The sequence below is a fragment of the Epinephelus moara genome, chromosome 5 (assembly GCF_006386435.1).
Source record: "Epinephelus moara isolate mb chromosome 5, YSFRI_EMoa_1.0, whole genome shotgun sequence".
Classification (NCBI taxonomy): Eukaryota; Metazoa; Chordata; class Actinopteri; order Perciformes; family Serranidae; genus Epinephelus; species Epinephelus moara.
Genome location: NC_065510.1, coordinates 9,581,545 through 9,600,056, shown reverse-complemented (window position 1 = coordinate 9,600,056; position 18,512 = coordinate 9,581,545). Strand labels below are relative to the sequence as shown.

General features: G+C 40.3%; 1 protein-coding gene across 1 annotated transcript in view; it reads left to right on the top strand.

Moving 5' to 3' along the window:
- Nucleotides 1–18,512, top strand: part of chrna8 (cholinergic receptor, nicotinic, alpha 8) — a 57,101-nt gene that overhangs the window by 33,257 nt on the left and 5,332 nt on the right. Inside the window, exons 4-6 of the mRNA XM_050045189.1 lie at nt 521–630; nt 11,217–11,296; nt 12,922–13,089. Coding sequence (XP_049901146.1) covers nt 521–630; nt 11,217–11,296; nt 12,922–13,089 — 358 coding nt within the window. The remainder of the gene's footprint in view (nt 1–520; nt 631–11,216; nt 11,297–12,921; nt 13,090–18,512) is intronic.

The following is an 18,512-nucleotide window of genomic DNA, read 5'->3' as shown; positions in this document are numbered from 1 at the left end:
GAGACCGAAAGAATGAGGTCACGGATACAAGCAACCAAAATGAGTTTCCTCCGTGGGTTGGCTGGGCTCAGCCTTAGAGATAGGGTAAGGAGCTCGGACATCCAGAGGGAGCTTGGAGTGGAGCCAGGGGTCAGTTGAGGTTGTTCGGGCGTCTGATCAGGTTCCCTTCTGGGTGCCTCTCATTAGAGGTATTCCGGGCACGTCCCAATGATAGTCCCAGGACACACTGGAGGGATTACATATCTCATCTGGCTTGGGAACGCCTTGGGGTCCCCAAGAAAGAGCTGGGAAGCGTTGCTGGGGAGAGGGACATCTGGGGTGCTTTGCTCAGCCTGCTGCTCCTGCAAACCGGCCCCGGATAAGCGGATGAAAATGGATAGACGGATGGAATGGGACTCAATCAACCATCTTCCTCCAGAGTTACATGCAGCACTTTTAACCTGTATTTTCCTATGTTTTGTTCTTGTTTTTACGTCTTTACCTCGTCTGTCTCATTTAAACTCTCTATTGTTTGTTTCAGTATTGGACAGACATTTACCTATCATGGAACGCAGAGAGCTACCCCGGGGTTCAAAACCTGCGCTTCCCTTCCAATCTGGTATGGGTCCCAGATATCCTCCTCTACAACAGGTAGGGTATACTTACAACTTTAAGCTCTGTTCTGTTGCCTAGTCTTGTCTTGTTTTATATCCTCTCTTATTCTCTCCGACCTAAAGAGATACTTTGCTGAAATCTGACGGATGATGCAAAATGACGTGTTTCGCATCATCCGTCAGATTTTGGCTCATGGGCTGCTGATACACAGAGGCTCCTTGACACTGTTTTTCTGCACACACCACCCACACCAGCGTGACACAGACCTGGTTGAAAATGGGCAGAGTTTTCCTTTAATACTACTCCAATCATTTCATTCCTTCACCAGCTACTTGAGTTCATTTTAAAGTTTTATTGATTTAATCTACTTTTCTACATTCTGAAGCTGGCTAGTCTGAATTACATAAAATATTTTATAATGTCACATTAATCTTGGCATAATAATGTAATTCTACTGTCCATATTTAATCTCTACTCCACAGGCCCTCAGAGTCTCTTTACTTGTGAACTGACAGAGTGATTCATCATTTCACCACACTGCATTTAAAATCATCCACATAGCGTAGTTTTACTCTTTCGAATTAGAATGGTTATTTGATAAAGTATACTGACGTTAAGGACGGGATGAAGAAAGGCAACTTATATGATGAAACCTCATTTTTGCTGATAATTATATCAATGGCTACTGGTGCCTGGCATGATCAGCACATTGGTTAATCTGTCACTGCTCCTACAGTTTCATTCTGCTCTGCATACTCTCCTTAATTTGTACTTATTTTTTCTGCCCTCCTCTCTTTCTCTTTTTCCCCCCTCTATATGAATTTGTTTTCTATAATACACAGATGGACACTCTAGACTGCCTGGGCTCTGTTTACTCTATGACACAGTGGATACAAATATTCCCCAGATGAAATTTCACTCTTGGTTACAGCCTCGTTTAATGAGGTGATTGAGCCAATTCCCTCTGGGAGGACATAAACCATAACTCCCAGGGGGCTTTGCATCTGTTGCCTGCAATGGGCAGTAGGAATTAGACGACTGAAAACACAAGTGGCTGGAAATGTCAACAGATTTCTGTAATTTATCTTTATTTGTATGAAGTATTTAAGTCATTTCTTTTAGTCCTTTATTTAAGACATCACCATGTGACTTCATCATGTTTGTAGAGATGATTCACCCTCATATTAAGCTCTACAGGTCTTATTGAAAACATTCCTGTGGAGCTCATTTCTTTTAATACCTTTGTCAAAGAATTACGGTAAAAAACAGAACTAATGGTTTTTGAACAGCTCATCGGTCCCTTTGATTCATAGGTCAGCCTAACTGAACCCCTTTCCTATTCAACCTGCTCAGCCATTTTGGCAAGATGAGTCTGCTGTGCCTGTTCAAATAAAATAGGTTGCTAGGTGTTTCTGTGATTGATACTGACAATGTAATCTGGACCAGCTCAGTTCCTGAGAACGATTCATGGATCTCTCAAGTTTGCCTCTAAGTAGCTTGATCATGTACCCGTGTCAATTTTGTTTTTCAGGCTTTCTGTGCACTTTAAAAAACATGTCAGAGTTTGTCCTGAAAAACAAGCCATCTTTACACATTTATTACAGACCGTCGCCTACATGGTAAACAAATGACATCCAGAACATTTACTGTCTTGCTCAACAGCTGTGACATACTGAAAAACAACAACAAATACCCAATGTGCCTCTTACATGGTACATTCTGTGAAATCACATGACCTTGTCTGGCACATGTGAGCGATACAGGTCTTAGTTCATGCTGGAAAAGTTTCATATGAGGGTTGCTGGAAGAAATGTACAGCTCAGTTATGGAATCAGTTACTTGATATGGATGAAAGTAGGTTGATGAGGCACATTTTTATCTGGGATAAACAAAGTAATGGTTCTTGGTCTAACGATATATGCGCAGTGTTTTGCAGCTCTGGGTCTGGTGAGGCTTTTTTTTTTTTTTTTAAATGAAAAGCTCAACATTGATTTGTTTAGAGAATCTGTGTGCCAAGGACAAAGGGCAGTGGGCTGACGATATATGGACAAAACCAAAACTGCATACTTTTACAATGATACAAACCGAATATGTTATGGAAAATTATGTTGTATATAATTTGTCTAAAAAGCAAACAAGAAAAAACACAAATCTCTACATGCTAGGTTGATGTCTGTCTAAACAATATAGAAAATTAGATCAATTTTTTTTTTCAATTATCATTTACTGCTGGCCTTTTTATTGTGAAGTGCACAATGTGATTTTGTAAATATATTAAATTCACAAAAGACGGAAAAATCTGTTCACATTTGAAACATAGAACTTAACCAGTTATCTTGAGAAACCCTGGGAAAGAAGAAAGAGGGCTCTTTATTGAGATAATCTGTAACTGTTTGGTAGTTTCTCTTGTGTGCTGTTCATTTGGGATACTGTATTTTTTTGTACGTTTGTTAGGATTTTTATTGATTTGTGTTTCTTATATTTCTTTTTTCCCCTTCCCATGGTTGTGAAATAACAGTGTCTTGTAAAGTTAAGTTATGTAGGTTAGGTTTTAGAAAAGAAACATGGTGACGAACACCAGTCTCCTGAGGGAAAGTCCTTTGATTTGTTACCTATCCACCACCCCAACCTGTCTCCCTTCAGGGACCGCTTCTGCTTTTACTTCCATCGGCACATTCGTCAAGTGATCTCAGCCTTCCCAGATACATGGGTTATACACAAATTATTGGCTCATGATTACATGGGAGTTGTGCTAATTTTGGTGCATTACTTTTTGTAGGAAAACGTACCAACAGTGCATGAGAAATGCCTGATTCTTACCTTGCACAGAAGTCTGGTCTTTTTATCTTTAAGTTCTTTTGGCTCTTGAAGATTCCATTTGTTATTTCTGTGCCTGTAACACAAAGATAAAGTAATGCATTAGATAAAATGCAATAACAGGGAAAAAATCAGACTCTGTACAGTCATTTATCAGGTTATTGCAATGGCAAGCATTCTGTATAGTTTCACACAGTAAATACAGTTATGGAAGCTGATTGTTACTTCAATGAGGAACGCCATACTAAACATAAATCACATTATAAATGTGCATGGGAATACCACCTGAGTAAATACTAAAGCGGTGTTTGTCTGGCGCTGTTGCATATGAGTGAAACTGCTTTTTTATAGTGCTGCTTATGGTAAAAGGCACCCGGGGAGAAAGGTTGTGTGATTATTTGACCATTATTAAACCGTCAAGCTCCAAGAGAGGGTATTTAACAGGGGAGTAAGATGTCTTTAATGCATCAATCCTTTTCACGCCTCCTCAGAATCACACACACACCCACACTTAAAGAATCACACTTGTAATGTGGGAAAAATAACCTGATACATGGCAGGGTTGATTGATGGCACCGGCTTTTCAGCTGTACCCTCAAGGTGACTGAGGATTCTTTTATGGGATGGTAGCGACAGATTTCTCACTTAGTGTGTGCACGAGAGATGGAGAGGAGGAAAAGAGAGGTTTGGCTATCTAACAGGGATGATACAGAACATTAAGCAGCTTACGGTGGGGATCAGTGATCGCTAATGATAACAACAATATAGTCCTGACACAGACGCAGATTGAAACTGACATTCCTTATGCATGCAGTATAAATCATCAGTAAAATCATTCGTTTCTATTTTTATGAAGTTGGAAAGCAAGCGAGAAACGGGATTAAAACTATGAGATAAGGTGAACTTTTACTGATACCCACCTGGAAATTAGGTTGTTGCAGTAGCATGACTTCAAAAGACAAAAAGTATAAGAAATACAAACATTGTAAATGTAGTAAAACAATTAAGCTGTGAAAGTATTTTGAATAAATACCAGGAAACCCCTCTGAGTATTGTCACGTGGGGAGGCGTGAGGATAATGGTGCAAAAGCATTCATGGTGGTTTTATGGTTTTCCCTCCTTTATAAATAAAATTGAAAATTGATGGTTGTTTACCAAACAAATGATGGGAATAGTTGTGTAAGAAATAGAAAAGGAACTTCAGAGGTGACCAATCACACCATGAAGTGCTTGTTAATATCACATTGCTGGTTTCAGAAAGTTATATAAATTGTCGGACAGAGCATCCCCAATTCTGACGTTGGTAAGGTATGAGGGGAAAGGGGTTTCCAAAGCCACATTCAGAGCAGCTTCAGCCCTGCATGACGAAAACACATCCTCCTCATTAATTTGAATGAGGACAGTGCAGTTTGGGTGCCAATGCAAAGGGCTCTGGTGAAAAACAGGCAGGGTCATCCAGCTGGACTGCAACCCAACCTCATTTGGCAAGATGCTGTGGTGGCCAATCAAATACAGGCATGTGGTTTTTACTGGTAGATTACTTTCTACTTTCTACTGTTTACCTCACAGTCGCTGTACACAGTACAACGACACATTTAAGAGCAGTGTTTGGATTGAGCACCCTTGCCTGGGATGCCCTGCTTGAGCCAAGCCTGAGAGGGGAGCTTGCAGGCGTACTTTGTGAGCCCATCTCCTGTTAAGTTAGATATAGAGATCTGGTGCTTTGACAGACCCTGTTTACAACTGGTATTAACATGCATCCTGGGTGATAGGATTACAAGTGGCGAGCTTTAAGTACAGGCGTGAATGCACCCAGTCTCTCTGCATATGGCCACATTCATTCAGCAGATTGTATGCTAATGTTTCCCGAGCCACACTGAAGGACAACCTACTTAGCTGATGCCCTTGCTTATCCGACTGTTGCTGGGGTTACATAGGTTGGTTAAATGCAGTGTTGAAGGACCATTCCCGGAGCTGCTCTCCTAGCAGTGAACAGTCAGTTCAACATCTGCCTTATTAGCTCCATCTAACAGAGCAGCAGCTGCTAAGCAGTCTCAACAAACTCACCTCAACACTGAAACAGGTTGACTCTGTCAGGCTGTTCTCATGCACTGTTTATAAGTTTTCCCATGAAAAGTAATGCACTAAAATTCATAGATATCCCAGGTAAGGATAAATCAGTAATTCCTGCATAACCCACACATTTTAAAAGGCTGCAGTCACGTGACCAATGTGCTGATGGAAATAAATAACTTTAAGTGAACTCATTTTAAGGTTCGTCCCCATCGCGATTTTTTTACTCCTAAACCTAACCACAGTAACTTTACTTGCCCAAACCTAATTTCCGTAAATTTCTGTTAATTATGTAATTTTACGTTAAGAACATAACGTCATTCATGGCGTGCTAATTTGTAGGATATCATACAAACTGTTGTGTGTGCATTTTCTTAGGATATGATATGAACCATTGTATAAGGACTCATTGATAACTGTTAGATAATGTTAGCTGTGTGATGCTAACAATTAGCCCTGTCACTGTGTGCGGTGGCAGACTCTCACCAACTGTTCCCAGCGCCAAGCTCACACTCTTGCAACAACATTTTCTGAATGACATTGAATGAAATGATGTACATGTAAGGGAGATCTAATGGTGAAGACACATTCTAATGTATACTGTGAACAGAAAGACTACGAGCTGTCCACTTGTGATCCGACCCAAGGTGAATGATCATACCAGGTGTGAACAGGTAGCCGCAGGGTTATGGCTAGAAAGAATCAATCTTGTGTAAATATGATATTATGTACCTGTTGTAATCGGAGCGACATGGGGGGGGGGGTAAAAAACTTGGAAGGGCTTGGTATATTTTGAGGATGAAAGGTCTGACTGTTGTTAATGCGTATGCAGCAAACAGCAGCTCAAAGTATCTGATCTTCCTGGAGTGCCTGGGTGGGGCTCAGATGAGGATGCCGCCTGGGGAATTCGTAACAGACATATTGTTTGATCATATAGTGGTTCATACAACAACACCTTAGGCCAAAGATCAATGATCAACTTTGATGTTATTTCATTTGCAGAGAATTTGCAAAGCTATGCATTTTCCACTATGCATGTAACCACTATAGGAGATTTAGGATTGTCTGTTCCTTCAGTTTAGCTTGGAGAGACAGGGTAGTCTGTCCAAGCTAGCCAAGACAGTTTGGACATGAAGTGCTGTAAAGCCGGACTGGTGGGGGATACAGGAGGTAGACAGCTGTATGTTTTGTATGTGCCCATGTCAACACTGCAGCAAACCTAAACCCATGCCAGATGAATAATATAGGAACCATTTGTCCTGTCCCCGGCATGATTTTGAATATTTCACCATCTACAGACACTTGGGAAGCTGTGACACAAAGGGACTGAGTTTTCTGCTTTCATTTTATTTTTTATGTAAATAATGGAAGCCATCTCACTGTTGAGTTGCTGTCTGTACATGTAAAGATGATTTCACTTGTGAACTCATACAGACTGTACAATGCTGTCTTTTCTGACCTCAGCTGCATATCTTGATGATGATATTTTAACATATAATGTAACAGTGTTTCATAGGCATGAAATGTCAGTGTGGGTGATGCAATTTAATTGAGTGAGTGGATGTTCAAGAAGTACATTCTGTACTGTATAAGAAGGAAAGATATTTGCCTAAAATTGTATTCTTTAGGGCTTTGTGGGTGTGTAGCAGCACCCTTACAGATATGTGCCCATTTTGTGACCATCTTGTCCTCAGGTTAAGCAGGTTATTACATGCTGTGATGTCGCGGTGGCTGGATTTGATTCCAGCCCAGTTGCCAACAGAAAATTTTGGCATTTTACAATTCTGCAATCCCTAAATACAATGCGTAGTATATGAGCTGACTTTTTCATCGGAAGGTGGAGGGGATGATGGATGGTGTGTTACCTTGGCAAGACAACTGCCAAGCTGCAGACCACTACAGACCATGTTCAAAACCAACAAACAACAAAACCAGTTGTTTTTTAGCGAATTGTGGCTACATTTTCAGCAGCTGTTTAGCCACTAAACTTGGATGTTTTTTAGCAACATGATGCCGAGTTTCCATCAGTGATAGGGCTGCAAAAAGCAACCGTTTTTTGCTGAGACATCGCTGCGATTTCTGTGGAGATTGTGCCACAAAAATAGTTGTTTTTTACGGAGACATCGCTGCGTTTCCTGCCAGCATTACAGCACCAAAAGCGGGTATTTTGAGCCAAAAAATGATTTTTTCCTAATCACAAGCAAATGGTTTTGGTGCCTGAACCTAACAACATGTTAACAACAGTGTTGTTGAGAGGTAAAGAAACAATAACCTGCAAATGTAACATATTCTTGGTTTGCAGCAATGTACAATGCCAACATTTTGCGACTGGGTTGTGTTTTAACCTTGAGAGTCTGTGTGTGTGTCGTCATGGCAAAATGTGGTCCTGGAGACACCTTTTGTAGCAGGAAGCAGTTTTGAGTATTTTATCAGGTGTGTCTTTGTACAAATTTTGTCACAGCGATAGCATCACAAGTGTGCAAGATGTAGTCACGAAACTTTACATGTGTGTAGTTGAGGTCAAAATAAAGGCTAAAGGCCAAAACACACCGGCGGCGTACGACGCGCGTCAAAACAGCCGCCCCCATTATTTTCTATTTACAAACCCACACCGGCGGCGGCTCGACGCGCGTCGACGTGCCGTGCCACGGCACTTTACGCTATTGTCCTATTTTTCCAGCGTTGCCACCCTTGAAAAAGCATTATTTTGTACTTCCCAGCCTAGCGGACAGGAGTGTGCAATAGAAATCCGGTTGATGCCCCGCAGCGCGACGCTTTTTGTGTCTGTTGGAGGCGGCACTTGACTCGCGTCATATGACGCCACCGTCATATGACGCCACCGGTGTGTTTTGGCCTTAAGAAGTGTGATCTGAGCTAGGGGGTGTGATGTAGGGAAGTGGCCACTACCACCCCTACTTAAAATTTAGAGGTACATGTCTACCTCGGATTTTCTTTAATAGTTTCTCTTGACTTCTCTGAGCTTATACATTTGGCAAGATCTATTGCTTTGAAAGTAAATGGCTCCACATTTTTTCTATTGCTTTTTCATTCAATGGCTTACATCTAAGAAAAAGATGGTTAAGCTATTGAAGAATTCCTCTGAGGGCAAAAGGACTCCATTGGGATTCAACACCTTGATCATGCCCTTTCCACATGACATATGTTCCACCTGCTTAGTGATCTGATTAAAACGTAGCTTTCACATCAAGACACCTGGTGAAGCTCATGTGTGCTACCATTTTAAGGTATATATATACATATATATATATATATACACACAGTCTCCACATTTGTACAAGGTTCACCAAACAGTTTGAAAATGCTCGTGCTACACAACTAATGTATGTGTTGGGCAGATGTATTCCAAATACCATTACAAGGCTAAATGCTAATTTAGCTCATTTATTCTCGTCAGTGAATAAGAGTAATTACAGCTGCTTCGAAGTAGTCTCACAGCCTCTTTGTTTTTCTACCCTCTGCTAAGTGAAAAGAGTGATTAGATTTAGATTATTGATGTAGCGGCTATAAATCTGCATTGGGTAAAGCCTTGTCCTGTTATTGGCCTCCTGGGCTCGTTCCCAACTCACTTAGCTTAAATTTATGTTCTACCTGTCCAACATAAAGCCTTCAGGAGGAGTTTAGGCATGCCCCTCACATTCTCCCACTGCTCCCAGTCTCATAATGTTAGTGGTAGATATGTACTAATGGACAATAATGGATGATGGTATGAGTCAGGGTGTTTTGTCTGGCTCTGGATGTGTGCTCATATAATGTTTAAAATGATGAGTATATGTCATTCGGAGTTTCTATGGGGGTCACAGCGTACTGAGAGGTATTAAAAAATATCATGCTTGTTCTGAATAAATTGATACATGTTCAGTTGCTGTCGTATAAAGCCTTTTACGGCTTCTGTAAAGGATGTCCTATTTTGTTTTGTCTGCCATGCCAGCAGCTCTATAAAGCTTGACTGTGCTTTGGGCGAAATAGCCAAATTAAATTGTGATCTGTTTAGAGGTCAGGAATCAACAAGGAATTACAGTTCATGTTGAGGAGGACATTAATGAATGTAGAAATCCATCCAATAGTTGTCAATATATTTAATGCAAAACCCCAATTGTCAACCTGCTGATGGCGCAAGAGGAAAGATCAGTGGATCACCAAGGATACGCCAGAACTGGCTGAAAAAATGTTAGCATTGTACGTTTCTGCAAACCACAGATACATTACATACATGTTACATTTATGTTGTGGATACACTGAAACCTTGTTTCGTTATTGTGTGGTTATGTTTGGGAACAAATACCACTTGGTTATGGTTAGGAAAAAAATCATGTTTTGGCTTAAGATACCCAGTTTGGGGGGCACAGTCCCCATTTCATCACCACAGTGATGTCTCGACAAAAACAACCACTTTTCATGGCTCTATCTCTGATAGAAAAAAAAAATGGGTTAATAAAAAACACCCACGTCTGGAGCCTAAAAAGGCTGCTGGAAACACAGCAATGACTTGCTAAATCACAATCACTTTTGTTGTTTGTTGGTTTCAAACAGTCAGATGGTCTGCAGCTTGGCAGGCATCTCGCCAAGGTGACGCACCATCCACCATCCCCTCCACCTCCGGATGATAAATTCATCTTATATAAGACATTAGTTTAGAAACATCGATGTGATATGTATGACAAGGTGCAAATGTAACATATTTGTCGTTTGCAGAAACATACAATTCCAACTTTTTCTTCCAATGACTGGACTGAATATATCTTTTATTTACCATGGACTTCTTTACAAAAACGCATTGCTAAACGTTCAGTAGCTGTTGAGATATTTCTGTCCAGGCAAAAATGTTGAATTACAGCCTGAATTGATCAACTGAAATTGCGATCGTTAGATGGCTAAAATGTACCTTACAGATTTTATAAAGCATGGTGAAAGGCAATTTATGCACAAAACATATACAGTATTTTTTCTTGGATTCCTTGATTCGTAGGCCAAGGTTATTCTGCCTTAACAGATTGTGTGACATTTTTTCTGGCATCAAAAATATGTATTACAAGTATTTCTGTTTTTATTCGGTCACGGTGTTCTTGAAGGTGTGGAAAATTTAGATGACAGATCCACATAGTGAGTAATCTGTAGCCACGATGGGAAGATATGCTCTTTAAGTGCTCTTTAGTTGACAAATACTAGCAGTTGAATGCACTTATTAGGTTATTTGAAGTTCTTGTTAAAGGCATTCAATTAGCCAGGACTGGATTTGTTATATTTCTGACGTGCTGCTTTTTACTACAGTGAATGCAGAGAGATACTTTATATCTAGCAAGAAAGAGTCCTCAACATTTGTAATTATAGTCTAAGAATGGCTGTCCTTTGATATGTAGAGTCCTTTGTTGTAATGTTCAAGGGATGGTTTTTGTTCCTGTGTGAAATGTGTAATTTTGTGATTATGATGTCTGTACTTTGCTTTTTGGGTGTACATAATCCCCGTCTGCTTGAAGGACGTCTCGATGGCAGACAACCATGTTTGTTTAAGATGATCAGTAAAATTAAACACTGTCTGTCTGGATCTACACAAATCCCCATTGTCTCTACCTCTCTCTGTCACCTTCACTTACTGTTTATGGTTTGTCTTTTTCTTGGTATTTCTCTAGAACTCCTATTTTCCTTGCTTTGGGAGCTTTTTCTTTACATGCTGCGATACTGGTTTTACATTATCCATTCCTCTCTCCCCGTAGTGCTGATGAGAGGTTTGATGCTACGTTCCATACAAACGTGCTGGTAAATGCGTCAGGATCCTGCCAGTACATCCCACCAGGTGAGACATTCAAAATATATTCTCTCTCACTAATGACCCACTTTCAATTCATTTGCATTAGCTTGATGTTGTCACTGTATTACCATTACTTATAGTTGTTCTGCTGTATCCTCACCACCATTAGCAGCCTTTCACATCAAAACTGTTTTGATCATTGTGGTCATCTTTAGGAACACCAACATGATCACTGTCATTATCATCATCATCATCATCGCTGTCATCATTCTCCTCCTCATTCTCCTCCTCCTTCTAACTCACTGACTGAAATGTTGCCCATTGTTTTGGTGATTTTCAGATACAAAGAGGTGTCAAGGATAAAACAGGCCAAATATTGAGAAAAGTGAAAGGTTTATAGGCACCAATGTTTCATATAACCAATCTTTTCTAAATTGTCTAAAAACGACCAGCATTTTATATTTTGTTGAGGTCACTCACATTATCCCAAATGTTTCCAGCAATGTTCAAACCCAGAGAAATCTGTAGTTTTAATATAGGACACAATCCATTTCATCACCTGTTAGGGGGTCATATCTCCTTTGCGCATGCACGGGTTGCATGGGTTGTGGCTGTCATAAATTGACTTTTATCCAGTTTTAAGCCACATTTTTACATTATACTTTTTAGATTATGGTCGTTTTTGGCTATATGTTTCAGCTGGTTGAAGGATTTTAATTCATCAGATGTCTGGATCTTACATTAGCAGAGAAACTAACTGAACAAACATCAGCAGCAGTTTGACTTCAGCCCCTTAAGTACCGAACAGCGTAGGAGAAACACTAATTTTTTGAAGTGGAACTGCTTTATTCAGTATTTTTACTGGTTTAAATCACTGGGTCGGTTTGTTTTGGAGAGCAGTAAATCTCTGTGGATGATTCGACTCCTGGTAAAAAGTTATCGTGGAGGAAATGTGAGCATACATTAGCAGGAGCTGGGCTAGTAGCCCCTCCACAACAAGCCAAACTGCTTTCTTCTCTTTCCAGTTTAAATCACTGGGTCTGTTTGTTTTGGAGAGGAGGAGCACTCAGCGGATAATTCAGCTCACGGTAAAAACATCCTGTACAATGGACACTGACGGAATCCTAGTCGGGAGAAACTGACTGCATTGCTCTGTCTTTTGTTTTGATTAAGACCCCTAGCAGCAGAAAATTACACATTGTCATTTAACAGTGTGTCAACTACATTTCAATGCGTCTCTTATTGTAGGACCTACCACAAGGTGAACACTATAGAAACAAGTTATATGTGTACGTCTAAAAACGTTCGCATTTCAATCAAATTTAACCCTAGATTTCTGACTTTTGCTGATTACTCTGGTAACTTTTTAAATGAAAGTGCTTATAAAAGTATGTCAAACTGAAAAATAAAACCAAAAATTAAGGTATTTTGGTGGACAATTTGACGTTAAATGACACTGAAGTGTTTCTTGATCAACAGAACCAGAAACACTTTTGCCTGTCGGTCACTGGCATGTTTTGCTCCAGTCTCTGAGGCTTGAAAGAGTGAAATGACTCATACTGAAATGTACTAGTTACTTTAGATTTAACATAAACATATTAAGCAAATCACACACCAAAATAAGTGTTAAGTGCTTCCCTTTAGTAACTTCCCTCAACACTTCTCTCTAGGCATCCTGAAGAGTACCTGCTACATCGATGTGCGGTGGTTCCCCTTTGATGTGCAGAAGTGTGACCTCAAGTTTGGCTCGTGGACCCACAACGGCTGGCTGCTGGACCTCCAGATGATGGATGTGGACATCTCGACCTACATACCAAACGGGGAATGGGATCTAGTAGGTAAGTGGAAAAACAGACAGGCACACTCAAACACATTGAGGTGGATAACAACAGTAAAACAAAATAAAAATGAAATCTAAGATATGACCGTCCTTCAGTTTCTGTCTTGTTATAACACAACATATTTCCCCATATTGCTTTTATGAAATGTGTGTTTATTTTTCTGACAGGATAATATCAGAACAAATGTATCAGTCGTCGCAGAGGAAGCTTTTAGTGGCTGTTTACTGAAGTAAATGTCATTGCAGTGCTGTCAGACACTAAATATTTTGGTGATCATTTGGTATGGGTAAATATGAGTGCAGAAATCAATGTAAAATAACTTGCATGGTGACATACGAGGGATAAAGATAGGGTGTGAGAGCTGATATGATGAATGACTGACACCACTCCCAGTATCTGGAGGATATGTTGCAATGCAAATTGTAAAAACCTTCAGGGAATCTGAAAGACTAACAGATTCTGAGACAGACAGACAGACACTTTCAACATTAGCTAGGCCCTCCAAGTCATATTCCAGAGAGGCAGACAACCAGTCAGCATGACACAGCTCTGACAGCAGGTGATTCAGCGATGTCGACTTCCATGTAAAACGCTGCTCTCACTGACACTTCCCTGTCTATCAGTTCTGCTTAAAGATAGGCTGGAGAATGTTGTTTATTGCAGCAGTATCCACACAGTTTCCTCTTGAACTCTTACACATCTTGCCCTTGATTATATATATTAATGTGTAAGTTGATTTTGGATGATTGCTACCTAAAGAGCAACTTGTGTGAGAATTATGGGACTAAAGGTTGAGTGGCTCTCATGGTGTAAAACAAGTGGTTTTAGCTCGATAGAATTTTAAAGGAACAGCTTGACATATTTGGAAATCCACATTTGTTTTTTTGGTGGGAGATTGTTGGAAAGACTGATACTACTCTTGTGCCTGTGTGGTAAATATGAAGCTACTGCCAGCTGCTTACATTAACTCAGCATGAAGACTGACAACTGGGGGAAAAACCTAGTCCGGCTAAAGTGAAAATAACAATTTGTGTTTCTATCAGGGCCCAAGAATGCTGCTCAGCCTTGGTTTTTAATGAAGTGCAAACAAGGTCAATTATGACTCGTTCTATCATGAATTTTTGATTCATGGAGGTTATATACTTGTAAAACTTTCCTCAAGCTGAGAAAAGCAATTTAAAAATCTGTGATGTTATGTCATGTCTATAAGCCGAGTGAGAACTAGCAGGCAGAGCCAGCAGGAGAAACACTACTGCACATATCTAGGAGGCCACATATCGCGGAGGATTTTTTTGGCACATGCGTCAGATGAGCAGTTCCATTGGACTGATAAGGCGCCATCTTGGGAACCTAGTTATAATTATACATCCTCGGTTTTCATGGGGTTAGCCCATGGATGTATTAAGAGACCTGGATAAAGCATTGGAGGCGGGACTCCGTTTATTCCTATGAAAGTTGCTCAGTGGCACATGAAGCCAAAAACACTTTGAGTGAGAAATTACCCAGATGATCGGTGCTGCTTGCGCATCATTGGACCCATAGAGAAAGAGACCTACTAGCCAAGCTGGCTACTTCTGATTTAGCACTTCGCTAACTTGAATTAAGATAACATGATTCAATCTTGCAGCTCTGCTAGACTTTCCAAATGTTATCGAACCCAATAAATTAAATCCTAATAGTGAAACAAGTCATTTCACTGATATACAGATGTCTCTTTACCAATATAAGTTTATGGGAAAAATGTTTTTTTTTGGGCCACTACGAAAATCAGCTTCAAAGCCCAGAGCGCTTCCTGATGGCCTGGGTTAGCAGCAGCTTCCCAAAGGTTTTGCTGGTTTTCTGACGACCTTATGATGACAACACAACTCCAGGAAGTCACTGCTTTGGGGAAAGATTGTGTTCAGAATTGCAAACTGACATGCTGCCTAAGACTACCTAAACACTCAGTCTCTACATACTGCATACTGCCTACTCAATGAACAATTAAGGGTTAGGGTTACCAACAGACTGTTTACACTTAAGTTAGCTCAGGCAAAATAGTAATAGTCATAAGACTGCATCACATGATTGACAGACGCTCTGACCTGTCCAGCAGCTCTCACATCTCCAAAAATGTTGCAGCAGGTTTCCAGACAGGCATTATTTGGATAAACTGGCCTCATATAAGAAAGCTGAAAGTGTTACTTTCAATGCATTGTGGGACAGTTGAGTATGTTCAGTAAGGTCACGCCACATATTCAGAAATTGTTGCTAATCAAGTATGTATCTGGGTATGTCTTGCATATACAAAATCCACATACTATGCAGCTGGAACACACTATATGCTTAATTTGACATCCTGCTTAGTATGAATAGTATGTTAGTATCTGTCTTCAGCTTCATATATACTGCACAGACAGAGTGGTATCTATCTTCTCTTTTATTTCAACAAGGGAGCAAATAAGTGTGTTTACTTTAACATTACAGTTTACAAAAACAGGATTCTTCTCAGCTCAATTCATTTTTATTTGTGTCTTTTACCGTGATCCTTTCGTAGTCCGAGTTTCTTTTGTCTCTTCTTATGAAACAAAGGAAGACAGAAATGGTTAAGTTCAAGATAAGATTCTAATAAAGCTAATAAATCCTGCTCATTTCTTTGTTTTCTTTCTCCTCCCCTCGTTTGTTTTTTGTTATTTTTCTCCCCTCGTTCTCCCCATGTGGAAATGAAGTGCTCACATCATCTTTAACTCAAGTTTGGGTGTTAATCAGAGGCCAACAGTATAATTCACATTCACACACAAATATACTTAAACACAAAGTGAGAGTACCCAGCTGGCTGGGGGAATGGAGGGGCATGTGTGTGTGTGTGTGTGTGTGTGTGTGTGTGTGTGTGTGTGTGTGTGTGTGTGGTGACAGCTGGCCTCGGGATGGTTCACTTAATTCAGGCACGGTCAGGCGGCAAGCTGGCCAAGAACACACACTGTCCTGGTGCCTTAGAACATTCCCATGCCCATGCCGGCGTATGTATCTACACATACACACACACGCACACACACACACACATGCGCGCGCACACACACACACACACACACACACACACACACACAGGATGTGGTGGATGCATCTGCAGGTCTGCAATCCATCAAATTAATAGATGGTTAACAAAGGCTATTTCTCCTCAGCGTTCAAGCGACGCGGTTCAAATGAAATTAAATTGAATCCATGCAATTAATTTAAATTGCATTTCTATAGGAATAAACACCGTTTATACACACACACACACACACACACACACACACACAGTCTGGGCTTTTTTGAGTAGTGTATTTTAATTATATCACTGATTACATTGAACCAGGCCACATTCACAATCAGTAAACACTTGAACTTGTGAATGGCTGATACAGCTGTACGATGAGGCTCCATTACCAAACACTGATTTTTGACTTCGAGCCACAAATGAGTCTCCCTCCTTCTCTCTCACACAGACACACACAAAACACACACAATTCACTGATTGTGGCTTTTTAATCAAGGGGAAAAGATAACACTTTGAAATGACTGCGCTATGAAATCTATCAAAGTCCTGCTTTCTAATCTTCCTACATGCACAAATGCACACAATTTTTTGGACTTATTTGCGTCTGACCAGACCAAGGTGACATTGTTTTCTGTTGTTGATCTGATGGAAAAGGCAGATTAGTCTTGTAAATGTGAATATGCAGCAAGACAGATAAGGGCATGGTGATGAGCATTAGGGATTAATAAATGATTTAGGATTGTTTTGCAGGGATAGTGGGGTAATTTAAAGTCGACACAGAGTTTAATAAGCTTCTTGACAGGTCTTGACAGTTTCTCCTGCCCAAGCAGTGCTCATCATTCTAAGTACAAGCACGTAGGTCTTGTGACTCAGGTCCACTGATTGTTCCTCGGGTAAACACAAAATATGGAGTACATGTATGTATGCATGTATAATATGCCCATGTTCGAATGTGAGGATTAAAGGATAGGTTCACATTTTTTTAAGTCTATCTTAAAGGGGAACTCCACTGATTTTACACATCAAAGTCTGTTTTCAGGTGTCAGGTAGTCAGGCTATTACTGCTTATGTGGACAAAGTTGTTTAAAGCCATTTGTGGCTCCAGAGGGAGCTGTGTGAAGTCTGATAAATCTCTAATGTGATGTCACTTGAGTCAACATTGGTTGAAGAATACGAGTGTGAACATGAAAAATAAATTGGGGGCATAAAGTTAGAAAGAAGCAAGGTCACTAGACTTCTGAAGCCCGCTCCTCATCTCTGCTTGAGGCTACACTAGCCGCTATCTGTCCTGGACATGGATGAATAAAGACACAGTGTTGGAGGTGGGGCACCATTCATTCCTGCAAAAGTTGCTCACAGGGTTTTAAATTATTATCATTGTGCATACAGACCAAGACCACTGGAGACTTCTGCCATGCCAATGGCTAACTTTTGATTTAGCCCTCTGCTAATTTGAATGGGGATAAAATGACTTAACCATGTGCCTCTTTTAGACTTTTGCTAGCATCTACTGTTAGCTCACCTGGCACCACTGAGCTAGCTGACTTTACAGCTCAGTTGAGGAGGACGCACAAGCAGGAGCTTCTCGTCCATGAGTAGATGCACGCTTCTGTCTGCACAGTGGTATTGTTGGCGGATGTTGTTCAGTAGTTCTACCTGGAAAGAAAAACAGTTTTTTGACTGCTGAAGCAGCTTGTTGCTGTGGGAGTTAAACGTGTGGATGTTTTTGAGTATCACTGGAAACATATTCGAGGTTAACTGACACTGACAAAGGTTCAACAAGCAAGTTTGACTCAGACTTTGATTCATTAGACACGGTAACAATCAGTGCATCACTTAAGTCATCCTAGTGCAGCATCTCAGTGGCTTAAAGTGTTGGCTTAGCCTCTACAATAGTTTCTGAAAAAAGACGTTGTTGTTGAGTTTTTCAAATGAATTTTTTTGGCGCTTTAAGCAGCACAAGCCGAGTCCCATCTAGTTCTATTATATTGGAGAGAAGTCAGACATCTCTACAGCTTATATCTCCAACACTTGGCAACTCACACCAAAATAATTTATACTGATAAATAGCACTACAGGTAAGAGGAAAAATATGAAGATTTGATTTTGGGGTGAACTGTCCCTTTAATGTTTTTTTTTTTATCTTGTCTTATTGACTTTATTGTGCAATTTGTAAAGCTCTTTAAACTGCTATTCAGTATGAAATGTGCTATATAAGGAACTGTTGCTGATGTTGGGCTGTAAAGTCCACTGAACACACTGGACGTGAGATTGGATTATACATGAACCTTGTCTATAAATCACCTCTGTGGTTACACAAAACACGTCTAGACAGATCCAGTGAGGATGAAGAGCTTAAGAGCAACAACTGCCTATCAGTCAGTGAACAGAGTTAGAACAG